Raw genomic sequence first — 15,780 nt, forward strand, 5'->3', positions numbered from 1 at the left:
CGCACGGCTATCATTAGTCTCAATGACCGAAATTCGCCCCCAATCACCCTAGGTAGCTTTGGCACACCTCCGGGATCTGTGCTCTCACCGTTCCTCTTTAACATAGCCATGAGGTCTATTTCTGAGTCGCTGGCCCACATACCGGATCTTCAATATTCTTTATATGCAGATGACATTACCATATGGATTGAAGGGTGGATCCGATGGCTACATTCAAGATATACCTTACAAGAGGCCGCAGATGTGGTGGCTACGATAGCTGGACTTATGAACCTCGAGTGCTCGCCAGCTAAATCTGAGGTGTTACTTATCTCAGCTAATAAGCGCGACAGACCCATCATTCAGATAAACCTGAATGGGAAGCAAGTTCCCATTGTAGACAAAATACGTGTACTAGGCATGCACATTCAATCTAACAAACTGAACACCTACACACTTCAAACGGTTGCTGCGAGCGTAGACCACACAACACGGCTTATAGGAAGGGTCTCGAATAAGCACGGTGGTCTTCGCGAAGCAGATTTAATAAGACTTGTACAAGCATTTGACATCAGTAAAATCACATTCTCCCTCCCTTATCTTCACCTCACAAGGCCTGAGGAAGATAAGGTTAATTCACTGATACGCAAGCTATACAAGTTTGCCCTTGGAGTGCCAAGTACAGCCTCTACTGAGAAACTTTTGGCTACAGGCACCTTTAATACCTTTAGTGAGCTCGCAGAAGCCCACCTGACAGCTCAGTACCAACGCTTATCGAACACCCACACTGGTAGACATATTTTGAACTCCCTAAATATTATCCCAGCACCGATGACCAAAGAGAAATTTAATATTCCCCATCAGATTCATGAGAATTTTGATATCCCTCCTCTCCCTAAAAATCTGCATCCTGTTCATCACGAGCATAGAAGGCAACAACGAGCTAAATCTCTACAGAAAAAGTTCTTTAACTCCAAAGATGTGGTCTATGTCGACGCCGCAGAGTATCCGTGTGGACAGAAATTCGCTTTATCGGTTGTTAACTCCACTGGCAGTGTTGTAACGGCAGCATCCATTCGAGCATCGTCTTCGGAGGAGGCGGAGGAGGCCGCGGTGGCACTCGCCGCCACAATTGCTAATTCGTCTCTCATTGTAAGTGACTCAAAAATATACAACTTCGGAGCGGGTAGGGTTTGTAGGACAGCCCTAGCCATTCTCTCTCGTAATCCGGCATCCCAACTTGTTACATTAATCTGGACACCAGCTCACGCAGGCCTAATTGGTAATGAGGCGGCTCATGCAAGCGCTCGAGCTTTCACGATCCGAGCGCAGGCTAGGCTAGGGGACGCTTCAGAAACCAATAATCTTCCTCCTGCATTTACCTCTAAGGACAGATTGGTTACGTACCACGACATTTGCGGGCATTACCGCCTAGGTCGCCAAACGCTCCCGCCTTACTACGTCGGTCCTCACGCAGCCGCGAGGTTCTATGGCGTAGACTACAAACCCGCACTTTTCTTTCCCCTGCCTTACGCCACAAAATTTACCCCGGGATGTACCCTAATTCGCACTGCAAGTTTTCTGTCAGGCGAGCGGACCTTAACCACATTATGTGGCAATGCAAACGTCACTCCCCTCCCCAGAGCCTTCGTAAACAATTAAGTAGTCAGGAGCTGTGGGAGGCTGCCATGCGCGGCTGCAACCCCGCACTTCAGGAGGCTATCCTGAGGTGGGCTGAGGTGGTAGAGGAGGCCTACCGCGAGTAGGATCCCTCGCCCTCGCAGCCCCTTTCCTTGAAGATGGGATAAATAGTTATTTCTCTCCTCTCTCTCTCGCGGAGTGCGTTTTGTGTTGCCTCGTGCTTTTCACTGCGCAGTACCCTGGAACGAAGCCTGCTGTCGAAAAAAGTTTGCATATTTTGACAATGAGGGCTCATAGGTTGGCGTGTAGTAGAAGATTATCGACGCAGTTCCCGCAGTGACAATCAAATACGCGCACTGCCCCTGACAGCTTCCAGAAAATGCTGGAAGCGCACCACGCGGTTCGAGACGGCGTGAGCCACCGAGCTTTGGCCCGAGTGTGAAGGCACAGGCCAGCCCTGGATATTTTTTAAGAAATTGGCTTAGGCCCTCGTCCTCTGACAATGGACTGTTGGCCGTAGCTGTCCAGCAGCATTTTCAGAGGGCTGTTTATGCCCGCTTCTTCATTTCAAGATTTTAAAATTCGGATCATGGGCCAGTGACAAGTCGAATATTCATTGTAAAATGTCCCTCAAACGAACTTGTATGTGCAGAATATGCAGGACCGTAACTAAGTGGGGTGGGTTGAGGGGATTCTGACGCGCCCTGAAATTTTTGCATGCTTTAACCTTTCGGGTCACACTAAAGTACTTGCACGCCTTCATAGCGACCATCAGTTGCCAAAGTTAGCCGGTCTACATCAAAACACCCCCCCCCACCCCCCCACCCCCCCCCACCCCCAGGGGCGTAGGCAGAAATTTTTTTCGGGGGGGGGGCACCTCCTTGATCTGTAGTGGGGACGAGCAGGCAGATGTGGTCGAGTGTCATTTTCTGCTCTGTATGCTATGGCAAAAAAAATTTCGGGGGGGGGGGGGGGCACGGGCCCGGTGTGCCCTAACGTGGCTACGCCCCTGCCCCCCCCCCCCCGAAAAAAATTTCTGAGTACGGCTGTGATAATATGTTGTGTTTATGAACAATTGAAGCGAACACTTAAGCTATGGCAAGTCTTGAACCGCGTAGCGACTGGTTTTCAGAACACAAAAATGCAGTCAGTCAGTGAATGCTTTCACACAGACAGACTTGCTCGCAAATGAAAAAAAAGGTTAATTTCTTGGTAGTATATAAATGGGTACTCTTCGACATGCCTGCCTATAAAAGTGCCAAGATGGTACGCATTTTTTATTTATCAGCAAAGGGTTTTACTACCAGTTCGGTGACCGAAGAGCAACTCAAATACTCGTCCAGAAACAACCTTTGGCGGAAAAATTTCTAAACCCACCTTCGAACAAGGTGTTGTGGTAGCAAATGGTATTTGTTACCTTCTGAGAATTATTTTCGGCCATCCTAAATTGAATTCACTGGCAGAATTAACTGCGCCAGCATTAGCCTACTCTCTCCTGTCTGGTGCATGTTTTAACCAAGGAAGGCATGCCAATAAAAAAAAAGGCGAAGCTTGCACCAGCCGCGCAAGGCTGGTGCAAACAGCGAAAATGGACGATTCCGAAGACTAATCTGGTTGCATCTAGGTTGTTTCTAGGCCTTAGCTAAGCGATGCATGTTTCTTGGCTGCTTCTAGGTCGTTGCTAGGCTTTAGCTAGGTGATGCTAGGTTGTTTCTACGTTGGTTCTCAGCGCATAGACGTTCGAGTTTAACCACAGACAGTCACAAACAGGGCACGGTTGTCCAAACTCCAGAGACAAACTCCCGCTGAAATCAAGCGTTCGCAACTCTCATAGATCTACGTGCCCGTTGCCGATTCGCAGTTGTTAAAATTCGGCCGATGCCAGGCATTGTGGGAATCGATCTTGTGCAATACAGTCAGCGAGTAGCAGCCAATGTGGCCTTATTCGCTTTGAGCCAAGCGTTACGTGGTCGATTAATGTCTTTGGGTACATTGAAAAATAAATCTCGAGTCTCCCACCAGAGATCTTCACAATAATATCGCGGCGTCGGCACCTAAGAGATTGTATATATGTGGGGAGAGAAATGTGGAAGAGCAAGTCGGGCCTACGCTCCCTCCGGAAAAATGAACTCCGCCTGTGGACAGCGAGATATCTTGTTTTCATTGTACGGTGCCGTTTGCAGCCCGAGCGAATGTTTAGTGTTTCGAATGCTGAGCCAGGAAGCTGCATTGCGCACACTTTCCGAGCTTGCACCGTTTCCTGGTGGGGTCGCCGCAGCCTCTGCTCCGAGAGCAGCTTGCTTCGTTGGTGCCCAGTCGGGCTTTACATCTTCCATAAACTCTGCTGCCTGCAAGTTGAGAGATATCTTTAAGGTGGCGAGACTTGGAGCTGTGCACCCGATTTTCTCTAGGTACACGATGAGAATTGCAGCGAGATTTGCGGCGTTCAGTGGAAAAGGCGAGAAGCGTTCGTAAACAGGCAGCGGACGAGATACCGCGTGGCGTGTAGTATTTGTATAATGTATAGCCTCCGAAACGTGTTTCAGTTTAGAACCTGTATCGCAGGACACGAGCAGCCGCAAGTGGAGTTCCTCCAAGGATTTTGGCCACGAGAAGGAGCCTCCACCGCCGCCTCCACCCCCCACCATGGTCAACGGGCTGTCCAGGAGCGTGCCAGGTATGTATCGTCCCGCATTGAAGACCTTTGCAACGACCGTCAGCCGTGTGTCGTCATCCGCTGCACGTGCCGACTGCGTAAAACCGTCTCGGAAAATCTTGTTTGTGTGAGGTATTTTCACTAAAATGATGCTTACCCCCGTATTCAGAAACGCTCCTCGACTTGACTTGCCACCGCCTTGGACAGCGCGTTCGAAACGCGTTTGCGCTGCCTTGGCACAGCCTAAACGCAGCGCGTTCCAAACGCGTTCAAGGCGGTGGCAAGTCAAGTTCAAGTGAAGGAGCGTTTCTGAATACGGGGGTTAGCCGATCATGCGATGGTCATCGTACTTGCGTTTCCCTGACAACTCGAAAAAAGTTTACACGTTTCTGCTGTTGAACGCAGGCAGCATCTATGGATGTTTACTTGTCGGGTGATTGTAGGGCACCCGTCAAGTTGAAACAGTTTATCCCGCTGCCGTCGCTGGTAAACCACCGCTCCGGTGTTAGGAGGGTATGCATATCCAGAAATGTGCACTTTCCGAACGCCGTAGCTCCTCCAAATTGTGCCTGGGCGTGCGATGTTTCTCGCGAGTGCCGATTCATTGTGGTCGTAGCGCGACAACAAAAGAGCAGAGAGCCACACGCGACAGGTTTCTTGAAAAGCCTCAGCTTGGAAAACTTAGCCAGCGAGGTCGAGAAAGCAAAGGGTCTTTTGTTTGAGCCCTTTTTCGCCACAAAAACGCATAAGCCGAACATACCCTTTGAACCATTGTTTCAGGCCGTAACACGTGGCTCGATGTGGTTTCGGAATATATTATTATTCCATGCCTCAAGAAAAGCTGTTGAACTCTGTTAAGGAATGTATTTGTGAACGCAACGACGAATTGTCATTTAGATCTAGGAGGGGAATTTCCGTGGGGAGCTTCATGGCGCTTTTGTCCAGATATCTGTCATCTACTTTCATCGTGTGGAACGACGCTGTTTTTGTTCAACGCTCCGGCGTTTGCATAGGGTCGAGGGTGGCACCATCCTGAGCAACGTTTTTTTAGCGAAGGTGGACAGAGCTGTTGACAGGAATCTGAGCGGGGTAGTTGAAAAAAACCTTTCGGTACGCTGATGATTTCCTTGTCTTTGTAAAGAACGAAAATGTCAACAGGAAGAAGGTAGACACCCTAAAAGCTTTTAAAGAGCTTGGGCTGGGACTGCATTTCTACGTAGGAGCGGCAAAAGACAATAAACTGCGGTGCTTAAATCTCAGGCTCGACTTTTCTAGCGCCCATCTTTGTTGGCAGTATCTTCCGAGATCAAAGAAGCCTATCCTGGACCAGTCACTCCAAGCTGGTCAGACTATGCATAGCCACTTGATGTTTGCGGTCTGCTCTATCCAAATCCTGCATTCACTGCCTGCAAGCGAGTACGATGTCACACATCAAAAGACTGAAAGAAGTGGGCTATCCCAATTCAGTCATTTCGCTGTCATGCGAAAAAGTTTGAGGAAGTCTTAAGCCAGTAGAGGGCGGAGAAGGTAGTGACAAGGTAAACACCAAGCACGTGCTTTTATCTTTTATTGCGATAGCAATTATATGGACAGTCTCGGCTGATTTTTGCCATCGCCGCCGTCATGCACCGTATATATATATATATATATATATATATCAAAGCCACAAAGCAAAATAATTCAGAAAAACTTTCCGACGCGCGGAATCGAACGGGTGACCTCCCGCTTTCCAGCGCGTGGCGTTAGACGGTTAGGCCACCAACAGCACCGTCTTTCAGCCTGCGAACGGCGAGCTATTTATAGACCAGAACCGAGGAGGTCGTGACCAGAACACAGCGAATTCCATGCGCATCGCCATATTTGCATCGCGCGTCGCGCCATCTATCGCACACGCGACGAAACAACATGCGCGGGCTGCCACGCCAGCAGACGCTACACAGAGCAAACGTGAAACTCCCGAAACTCAGCCCGTTGGAGAGCGTGTTTCGCGTCTTTTCTAGCCTGGACATTTTCGCTGATTTTATTGGAACATCAAGAACAACTTGCTCATGCAAGTCCACAATGTATACAGTAAGTGCTGAGCGGGCTGCGGAAGCAACCTCGTCAGATACGTACGCTGTTACATTTGTAAAAAAACGTTCTCGCTGTAGTACGCGTGAATCGTAATTGCAGTGGAGCTCGCGAAAGAGTGAAACGATGTTTTGTTGCCCCATATTACAAGTTGTGCACAAAGTTTTGTGAAAGCTCATTATTTCAGCATGCATCGCGTAATAATTAGAGTACGCTTTACGGGTAGTTTCGCGGAACGTAATTTTTGTTTCACGAGCGCTCTTACAACAATGCGTCTTGCTCACAAAAGCGGGCTATCAGAGAGTATAACCTGCAGTATCGTTCTGCGATCCCTTTTGGAAGCTACCTGCGCGATTTTATTCTTGTAACGATGGTGCTTTACAAGCGAAACTGTGCTACTCTTAGTTAAGCCGGTTAGCTACGCCTGCGACGTAAAGGACACTGGCGCGAGTACGGCTTGCTTACGTGCCAATATATGTATTATGTGCAGCTGAATGCCTCGTGTCCAGATAAATTTGGGGACATCAAAAACTGAAATGAAAGCACGAAATTCTGGCAAGCTGTTGAGGAGCACCGTGCCATTTATTAGCTTTTGAAGATGAAATGTCGAAGGCGTGGATGCCATCAAAAGCACTAAAGTTTAATACTATGCTGAAAATGGCAAAGCATGCTGATTGCTTGTGCATGAAAGCGCTACCTTGCACCAGATTTTCGTCAAAGGAAACGCTCAAAGGTATGAAGTGCAACCCCACACAAAGCTCGCGGCTGCCTTCAACCCAGCTGCGTGTCACGCAAATTAGGTTCGCAAAATGAAATAGGTGGGCATCACACTGTAGAATACACGCAGTTAGTGTACTTGCTCGCGCATTTTCACTCGGCTCCTAGTTTTTTTTTTTTTTTTGCTTGAATCGCAGTAATCGACTTGTGGCGAAGCTGAAAACACCGCACCGGCACTATTTCCGTGGCACATCGTAATCGTCGCAGACAACGCTAATATCCCCTTGTTGCGCTGCTTGTTTTGGCATCCAAAGACGACGCAGTAGTGCCCAGACGAGCTCTTATACGCTGAAGCGGCGTGAACGGGTACTTTTTCGCACTTTAAAGCCTCAGAACTGCAGCTTGCCCTGTTTACTTGGTGCAGCCCGCGCGCGCCTTCGCAGCCCCGTCAGCCCGGCGTCTGGGTGCGAGAGTATCCGCTCGGCTCGCCAGCAGCCTGGGGGCGAGACAGGCGTGCTCTGGTGTATATACACCACTTACATCAGCATGCTTTCTTAGTTACCACATAGATGGCGCGATGAGCACGCGTGGCGTAGAGTTACTGTATATGCTACAGCATATACAGTGACTCTAGCGTGGCGTAAGGTCCCTTTAGCGTGGCGCGCTTTAAAGATCGTCGCCCCGTTCCTGCGAACGCCGTTGCTCTTCGCTCTACAGGGCGTGGTCACCTTCGTGCGCTTATCTCGAGGAAAGAAGGGGGCGGCTGGCGGGGGGGAGCGAGGGGTTTTATGTCTTGTGCTTTCCCCGCGATGTCCGCGCTGAAGTCACAGAGCGTACGAAGGTCGCTTCGCTCGCTGCAGCGGCCGCGTTTGCGAAAGGAGCGCGCTGTTCAAACAGAAATAAGGAACAACTGGGACAGTTAGTTCGCACTCGTCCTGTGTGTACCTGTTCGTTCGTTTCGTGCGTCCTGCTTTATGTCTGAGCAGTGCGCTTCCAGTGTCGAGCTGTAACGCATGATAGTTCGCGCTCGTCCTGTGTGCTTTCTTTTCGTGCGTCCTTTGGGCTCGAGCGACGCGCTGGCAATTTCGAGCTGCTTTCCGTTCTTCACGTTACATTCCAATTTATTGCTATCGCATTCATTGCTTCGCCGTTGCGGCGAAACTGTGACTTTTTGTTCCTTTTGTTCGCGTGCTGTCTCATTGCCTGAAAAAAGTTGCTATTAATTACAAGAATGACGTGGTCTTCACGTCGCGTCGAAAACTGGGACCAATATGTGCTGCAGTTTCAAGGAATGGTCGTGACAATACTTCCGAGCGAGCCACATGTAATGTGAAGCACAGAATGAAATTTGTGCCTTTTGTGTGCGGGATGGTATACCGCTTGCCCACCAGTTGTGGGAAGGTGTACGTTGGGCAAAGGTGCCTTAATATAATATTACGTGAGCATCACAGCTCACTGAAAGGCGCACCTTATTCCCATTTGGCAATGCACTGCAAGAGCTGCGGCTGCGCACCGGTCTCTGGAGAAGCGTCAGTGATCTTTCATCACAAAAACCAGAGAGCACGGGAGGTGGTGCAAGTGTACCAGATAAAGAAACACGGAATTTCATGTATAAGCCAGTCTTCAGTGGCACTATTAGAAAATGAAATAGAGTTGTTAGAAAAGGGATAGGCATGCGCGGGGTTCTTCAGAAGTGATTGCACACATCACCCTTATGGTGTGTCTCTTCTAATCAGTTAGTAGAATGTATACTTTTGAAATCAAAAGTTCGACGAAAACTCGTCTGGTCGGGAACAATCATGGTCAAAAGTAAGAAGACGCCGACCAAAAACTTAAAAAATAATAACAAAGACGTTTCGGCTCCCGTACGGGGGCCTTGTTCACAAAATGGTGAACAAGGCCCCCGTCACAAGGGACGTTTCGGCTCCCGTACGGGGGCCTTGTTCACAAAATGGTGAACAAGGCCCCCGTCACAAGGTTTTGTGAACAAGGCCCCCGTACGGGAGCCGAAACTTCTTTGTTATTATTTTTTAAGTTTTTGGTCGGCGTCTTCTTACTTTTGACAATGTATACTTTTGCCGCGGTTGCTTTGTATGTTAGTTTCCAAGCAAGTGTTTTGTGTGATTAAAAAAACAGTTTAGCGCCTGTCCTGCGTGGTTCGTGTCTACGACCACAATGAATCCTCATCAACTGCAGTTCTGTCGTGTGATCTTACATGCCTGCGGCCACACTCGTGCAACCGCCCCTAACCACTTGGAGTGGAGCCCTAGCTGTGGGCCTATAAAACAAAGGCCGCATTGTCCTCGAAATTGAAAGGAGGATTAATTCCAGCGGGTTCATTAACGGGCTGTTTGTGCACTTGGCCGCCATCGAAATGCAGATCGGCGCTGTGCGACCGCAACAAACGGAAATCGCGCGCTGATATAGGACAAACAGGAGAGATCATATATAGAAGGTTCTTCGTATAGCCATTATCAGTTGACGCATACGCGACTCCTTGATTGGGAGCGTTATTGGCTGTAGCAAGATAAGCGGGGCACCCATGGCTGGCGTTCAAAGCGCCAGAGTCACGCGCACCGGGAATCTGGTCCAAGTGAGCGGGGGAAGGGCGCTATTTATAACGCGGGCGTCGATCAGGCCGCCGCGGTCGGCTCTCTGCGAGAATGTGTGTGTCGCAGGCAAGGTGATGAAGGGCCTGCGCAAGGCGAGCCTGCAGGCAGACTCGGGCGTACCGCTCTGGGAGCGCTCGATGCTGGAGGCGACGCGCTCGGACAGCCCCGTCGGGGTGCGGCCGCCGGACTTCCCGCCCAGCGAACCGCCGCCCCCGCCGCCTCCCCCGCGAGGCGTCGGCCCCAGCAGCTCTGGCGTTCATCCTCTGCTCAAGCAGCCCCCGCGAGCGCCCTCTTCGGCGGGCGGCTACAGCAGCGCCTCGTCGGGCTCGGCAGGGCCCCTCAAAGGCCCGGTGCCCCTGATGGGCGGCGGACGCCTCCTGTACCCGAGTGGCGCCGCGCCGCCTCCCCCTTACCCGTGCAGCGGCGGCAGCTTATCCTCGGCGCCCTCGTACGCCGCCTCGTCGAGCTCGGGCCGACAGAGCCCCGCCAACACGACCGTGAGCAGCAGCTGCAGCGAGTACTCGGTGGCGTCCGGGAGCTCCAAGTCGCGCGCTTTGCCGCCCGCGTACACGCCCCCGCCGGCCACGCAGTCGCCCGGTGCTGCGGGGCCTCCGCCCCCTCCGCGCCCCCTGCAGGCGTGGTCGGCGCGCCAGGCCAAATCCCAGTCTCCTGTCATCATGCAGTCGGTCAAGAGTACGCAGGTCCAGAAGCCGGTCCTCCAGACGGCCATCGCTCCCACGGCGCCGCTGACGCCGTACAACTTCGCCGCCTCGTCGACGTGCGGACCCCCGTCGGCGTCCTCCTCCAGGATCCACGAACCGCCGCCTTACCCAAATCAAGTTGGGGGAGGTGGCGTCGCCTCCGTCACAGCCGTCCAGCCGCCACAGCCCCAGCCACCTCCATACGCGGCGCACAACGGCGCTCCGCCGCCCCCCTATGCGCTGCACCGGCAGGACCCGCCGCCGCCCCCTCTTCCGCCCACCACCGTGCCCACTACAGAGCCGCCAAGCTACGCGTCTTCCGTGGTGGCACTGGCGGCGCAGAGGGCCGCGGCGGCAGCGGCGGTGTTGGGCGGCTCCAAGACACCGCTGCTCGGCTGTAGCGGGCGGACGACGTCGGTGGCCACCACGACGGCATCCCCGGACTTAGTGACCACAGTGGCCAGCATCTGCTCATCACAGGTGTCGGCCCTGCAAGGAGGTGCGCCACTGGGAGCGCCAAGCAGCGCTACAGCGCCGCGTAAGGCATCTCCCGTTGCCACAGATACATTGAGCTCAGCGTCGCGGTCCGAGTCGCCCGTGTCGTTTGTGTCGGTGACGTCAGCCTCGTCGCCGTCCACCCAGTCAGACTCGACCCACGACTCGGGCCGGGGTAAGACGACCCATCAGTCACCCATTCCCGTTCGACGGAACTGGCCCCACGAGAAGGAGGAGGAGAGACGTGCCTCCAAGGTAGGTACTGCCTTGTTCCTATGGTGTCTCAATCTGGAGCATGGGGCTTCTTGCAATGATGGCACACTAGTCTACTTCAGTGCCATTATGAAACCTGGAGATAAGGGTCTCCAGGGGTGGAAGTGCTGCGCCATTTGCACCACGCTGCGCCATCCTGCTCCAAAACGCATTATTGCGCCGAAACTGCTCCCAAGCCGTCTTTGGTGTACGGCCTCCGCGATGGGCTCCGGTGAGCTGCCGGAACCAATCACCGAGGCTATGTTTGGTGCCTTCATGTGCTGCTGTCGTCCGTGTCATGGCGCGCCTAAGCGAGCTTTTATCATCATCACATCACTTGGCGCGCTCTCGTGACCTTGTCGAAGGTGCAAAAAACCTAGCGAGCTACAAGAAAGTGAGTTGTGCGGCCATATTTCTATCGTGGCGCCGGCGGCAACGGAGTTTTCTGGCGCGCTGTGCGCACAAGGCGGTTGCTGTCATCGTGGCCTGGGATTGCGAACATGAATAAAAGTAAGTGCGTTGACGCTTTATAATGTCGAAAAAGTTCTATTTACTGCGAATGTTTAATTTGATGTGAAGCCATGAAGATAGTGCGAGCAGCTGCCGCGGACGTAAACGCGCGACCATTATTTAGAAACTTTGCATTAAAGGGGTGGTGCCACCAAATTTGTGGCTTGCGCATTCTTTGCTGTAAGCGTTTCCTATAGCTCCAGGAAGCATGATGCACGCACCAAGATTCATGTATTCTCGCTAAATAATGTAATATCGCCTTTTGATGTGGACACCTTTCGGTTTCGGTTTCTGGGCACCGAGGTCGGGCAGTGACGTAGAAGTGTAGGAGGCGTGGTCACGTGACCACACAAGGCTGTGACGCACTTAGCCAGGAAGCGATCGAAACTCGGCGAGTGATGTAGCAACCGATGCTTTGCCGGTACTATAGTGAATTAGAATATATTCTAGTTCACTACAGCCGGTACCTACGTTGCAGAAGTGGCGGAGGTCCGGAGGTCACTCACGTTACTACAGCAGATTTGGTGTGACGTCACTACAACTTTCGTTGACCATCCTACAGATCTACGTCAGTGTTGGCGCGCTAGCGATGGGTTTCGATCGGGAGAATGGGCATTTAGGTACACTTTGGAAGTGGATTAAAATATGTTCTAAACGTTTGCAGTGTCCGACCCTTCGTGTGGAATGTCTTTGCATACAGAGGAAACCCACAACAGGCTTGTTATAGCCTCGAAATTTGATGGCACCACCCCTTTAAGGAAACCGCTGTATAGCTGAGTGTGTAATATGAATTTTGTGTCATAAGTCTGCATGAGAACGAAATATTTGTTTTATCTGTTTGCGGTCAATGAAGTCACTACCAACTGCGAAATCACTCACAGGGCTTCGGTTTGTGTAAGTCGGTTGGACCATTTCCGAAATTAATTTTTTTTTTTTAGCGAGAGCATGCCTCTCCATGTGCAGAATTTGTTGCATTGCACACAAGCCCTTAGACGTTATAAATGCAGCATGTAGACGCGCTCGTGCAGTGACGAGCTTAGTCTCGCTAGTGCGATCGGTCGCGTTGTTTGATTTTGGCTCGTCAGAACCTGCGCTCGGCTCGTGCTCGAGTACGCTGTAGCTCGTACCACGATGAAAAACACACGTGTTTTTCATCGAGCGGCCGTGCTCGTACCATCCGCAGCACGTGACACACCGCTCACCGCCATTGCTGTGTGTGGTTTGGTACATGAGGTGGCGAGTGAAGAAATATACGAAACAGAACAAGATAAACACCTGGAACGTTTATTACTGAAAAGACGAATGTGAGGTAGTACGAAAACAGAACGACGGGACACAAATTGTGCGCTTGCGACATCTAGTATCATCGCACCTCAAGTACCATATTTGCGTACCGACGTCAATAAATAACAAATCTTGGAAGGGAACTTGAATTCAGGGAAAAGGTGGAAGCGCTTTGCGCAATTTTTTGGCGCGATTTACGCGCGTTTTTTGACGAACGCCTTCACGAAATCGTGCGGTTGCATCCTGAATGGCGCGATTTCATGCGCGACTGACGCGTGGTCGGAGGGTCGCGCACGTCATTTTCATGAACGTTATCTCAAAATCGCGCCGCCGCGTCTTCCTACTTGAAGTAGAAAAGACAACGCCTCGCGCGGCGCATCGCCTGCTCGTCCGACAAGCTGAGGTTAGGGTGCACACACGTGTTTGTTTGGTTTATTCCAATGCCTCCAGACGGCGCTGACCTCCGCGCATTTCGAAGCAACTTTTTGAAGCCGGTGTATAGGGTTTTGACGAGAATGTAGCAACCCGGCAAATGCGGCGCAAAAACGCCGCTGCTGAAAAACGTTCATTACCATGAAGGTTTTTCATTTGTCAGTCTGGTCAAGTGTAGCTATTGAAAACATTGCTTATCACGTTTTCCTGAGTCATTGCTCTATCACAGCTGTGATGTTTTAATGATAACACGTACGCGCATGTGTGTATATATATCATTTGTTTAAGCGTGGTTGGTTCATCAGTATTGAATGTTTTCAAAAATCGTTGGAATTTCTTGTGTTTACCAAAAATTAAAAAAGAATAAACAGTGATGTTTGACCCTACAATTCTGCTCCAAAACTAACTTGCATTGCTCCAAAACACACATTTTGGTGCTCCAAAGCTGCTCCAAAACAGCATTATTCCTGCTCCCTGAGCTGCTCCAAAACGCTCAACCCCACTTCCACCCCTGGGCCTCCCGGATCAGAAGTTGCAGGTAGTTGTGCGTAACTTGCCCATTGCTCTGTGCTGCTTTTCACGCCATGTTCGTGAATTTTCGTGCATGCATAACAGACGCAGTGTTTTGCGAGGGCTTGCTTTTCTTATGTGTTATGGTCAGGGCCGATTAACCTATGGGCTAAGCTTAGGGGTGCACCAGTCATGAAAAGCCTTTCTAACAGAGGTGGTCAAGGCTTGCTGAAATTTTTGGGCACTTGTTTTATGAAAAGGTTGTAAGGCTGTATAACATCGCCATTATTCACAAATACAAAAAATGCATAGGTAATGCCGCATGTTATTCATTGAATTTCAATGGCAATATCGAAACTAAGCATGTGCAGAAAAGGTGGCCGCTTTGTTACGTCAGACCCGAAGTTCCTGTGATGAGGAAGTTTCAAAACTGGATTTGCAGTACATGTAGTTAGCAAAATGACAATTCGTTTGGAATACGCACTTATTCTTTGCTTCTGATATGTGGTCCCATAAATAGGCAAAAAGTTCTTGTCTGCAAGATGTGCTGCAATGGCTGCTGTCCCTGAGGTTTATGTTGTTTAGTGAGAGAAGAGGTGGAAATTTCTTGAAGGTTGCCCACTTAGATGAGGCTCTTTGTTGACAAGATTAGCTAGGCCTCCATTGACGAAATATGCCTTGTGTAGGTGCGTAACTACTCTCCCGAGGCGTACAAGTTCTTCATGGAGCAGCACATGGAGAACATAATGAAGAGCCACGAGCAGAGGCAGCACAGGCGCCAGCAGCTCGAGGCCGAGATGGCCAAGGTTGGACTGTCGGAAGAGGCCCAGCGGCAAATCCGACACATGCTGTATCAGAAGGAGTCCAACTATATTCGCCGCAGCCGAGCCAAGATGGACAAGTCCATGTTCAAGCACATCAAGCGCATAGGAGTCGGTGCCTTTGGCGAGGTGGCCCTCGTCCGCAAACACGTAAGCAGCCCTGCTTGGAAGTTGCTGTTGTAAGTAATGCATGCACTTAACATGGATTGATTTGAGCTGCTGTCCCTAAATGTTAATGAGGAAGCTTGGTCATAGTGAAGCCTATGCACCCAGGACACGAACCAGCTGTACGCCATGAAGACCCTCAGCAAGGAGGACGTGCTCAAGCGCAACCAGGTGGCACACGTCAAGGCCGAGCGGGACATCCTGGCCGAGGCAGACAACGAGTGGGTCGTCAAGCTGTACTACTCGTTTCAGGACGAGCGCAACCTGTACTTCGTGATGGACTACATCCCGGGTGGGGACCTCATGTCCCTGCTCATCCGGCTGGGTGTCTTCGAAGAGCACCTGGCACGCTTCTACATTGCTGAGCTGGTGCTGGCCCTGGAGAGCGTCCACAAGCTGGGATTCATCCACCGCGACATTAAGCCAGACAACGTGCTCATTGACCGCGACGGACACATCAAGCTGACCGACTTTGGACTCTGTACGGGCTTCCGATGGACACACAACTCCAAGTACTACCAGAAGAATGGTAGGTGTGGTATTACTCTCATAACGGCCCTCGAGGTATGCCCTCGAGATTATTTTTGTTTGCTATAAACTGTCTTTAAAGGAGGAGGCCTTTTTTAAGACTTATGAAATGCATCTGATGGATGAGCAAGCCATGTTACCGTATTTGCTCGCGTAATCAACGCACTCACATAATAAACGCGCCTCCAACTTTAGTCATCGAAACCAGCGGTCGCTTTCCGCAAATATGATTTTTTTTTTTTCTGCGTAATAAACGCACCCCCTACTTTCATCCGCTGAAGTCCCGTGAACTGACGCGCAGCGCCTCCTTGCCCGTAGATCTTTTCTTTCTTTCTTTTTTTTTTTATTATGCCGACTACCCTCGGTTCGCTTCCCCCGTCCCTCCCCTCCACCTGCTGCTGCACACT

At 51.0% G+C, this 15,780-nt stretch overlaps 1 protein-coding gene across 1 annotated transcript in view; it reads left to right on the plus strand.

Annotated features, from left to right (window-relative positions):
- LOC119397116 (serine/threonine-protein kinase LATS1-like) overlaps nt 1-15,780 on the plus strand; it is a 136,383-nt gene that overhangs the window by 12,376 nt on the left and 108,227 nt on the right. The window contains 4 exon segments of the mRNA XM_037664557.2: nt 4,167-4,297; nt 9,742-11,126; nt 14,546-14,830; nt 14,954-15,374. Of these exon segments, the coding sequence (XP_037520485.2) occupies nt 4,167-4,297; nt 9,742-11,126; nt 14,546-14,830; nt 14,954-15,374 (2,222 nt within the window).

The sequence above is a fragment of the Rhipicephalus sanguineus genome, chromosome 6 (genome assembly GCF_013339695.2).
Source record: "Rhipicephalus sanguineus isolate Rsan-2018 chromosome 6, BIME_Rsan_1.4, whole genome shotgun sequence".
Lineage (NCBI taxonomy): Eukaryota > Metazoa > Arthropoda > Arachnida > Ixodida > Ixodidae > Rhipicephalus > Rhipicephalus sanguineus.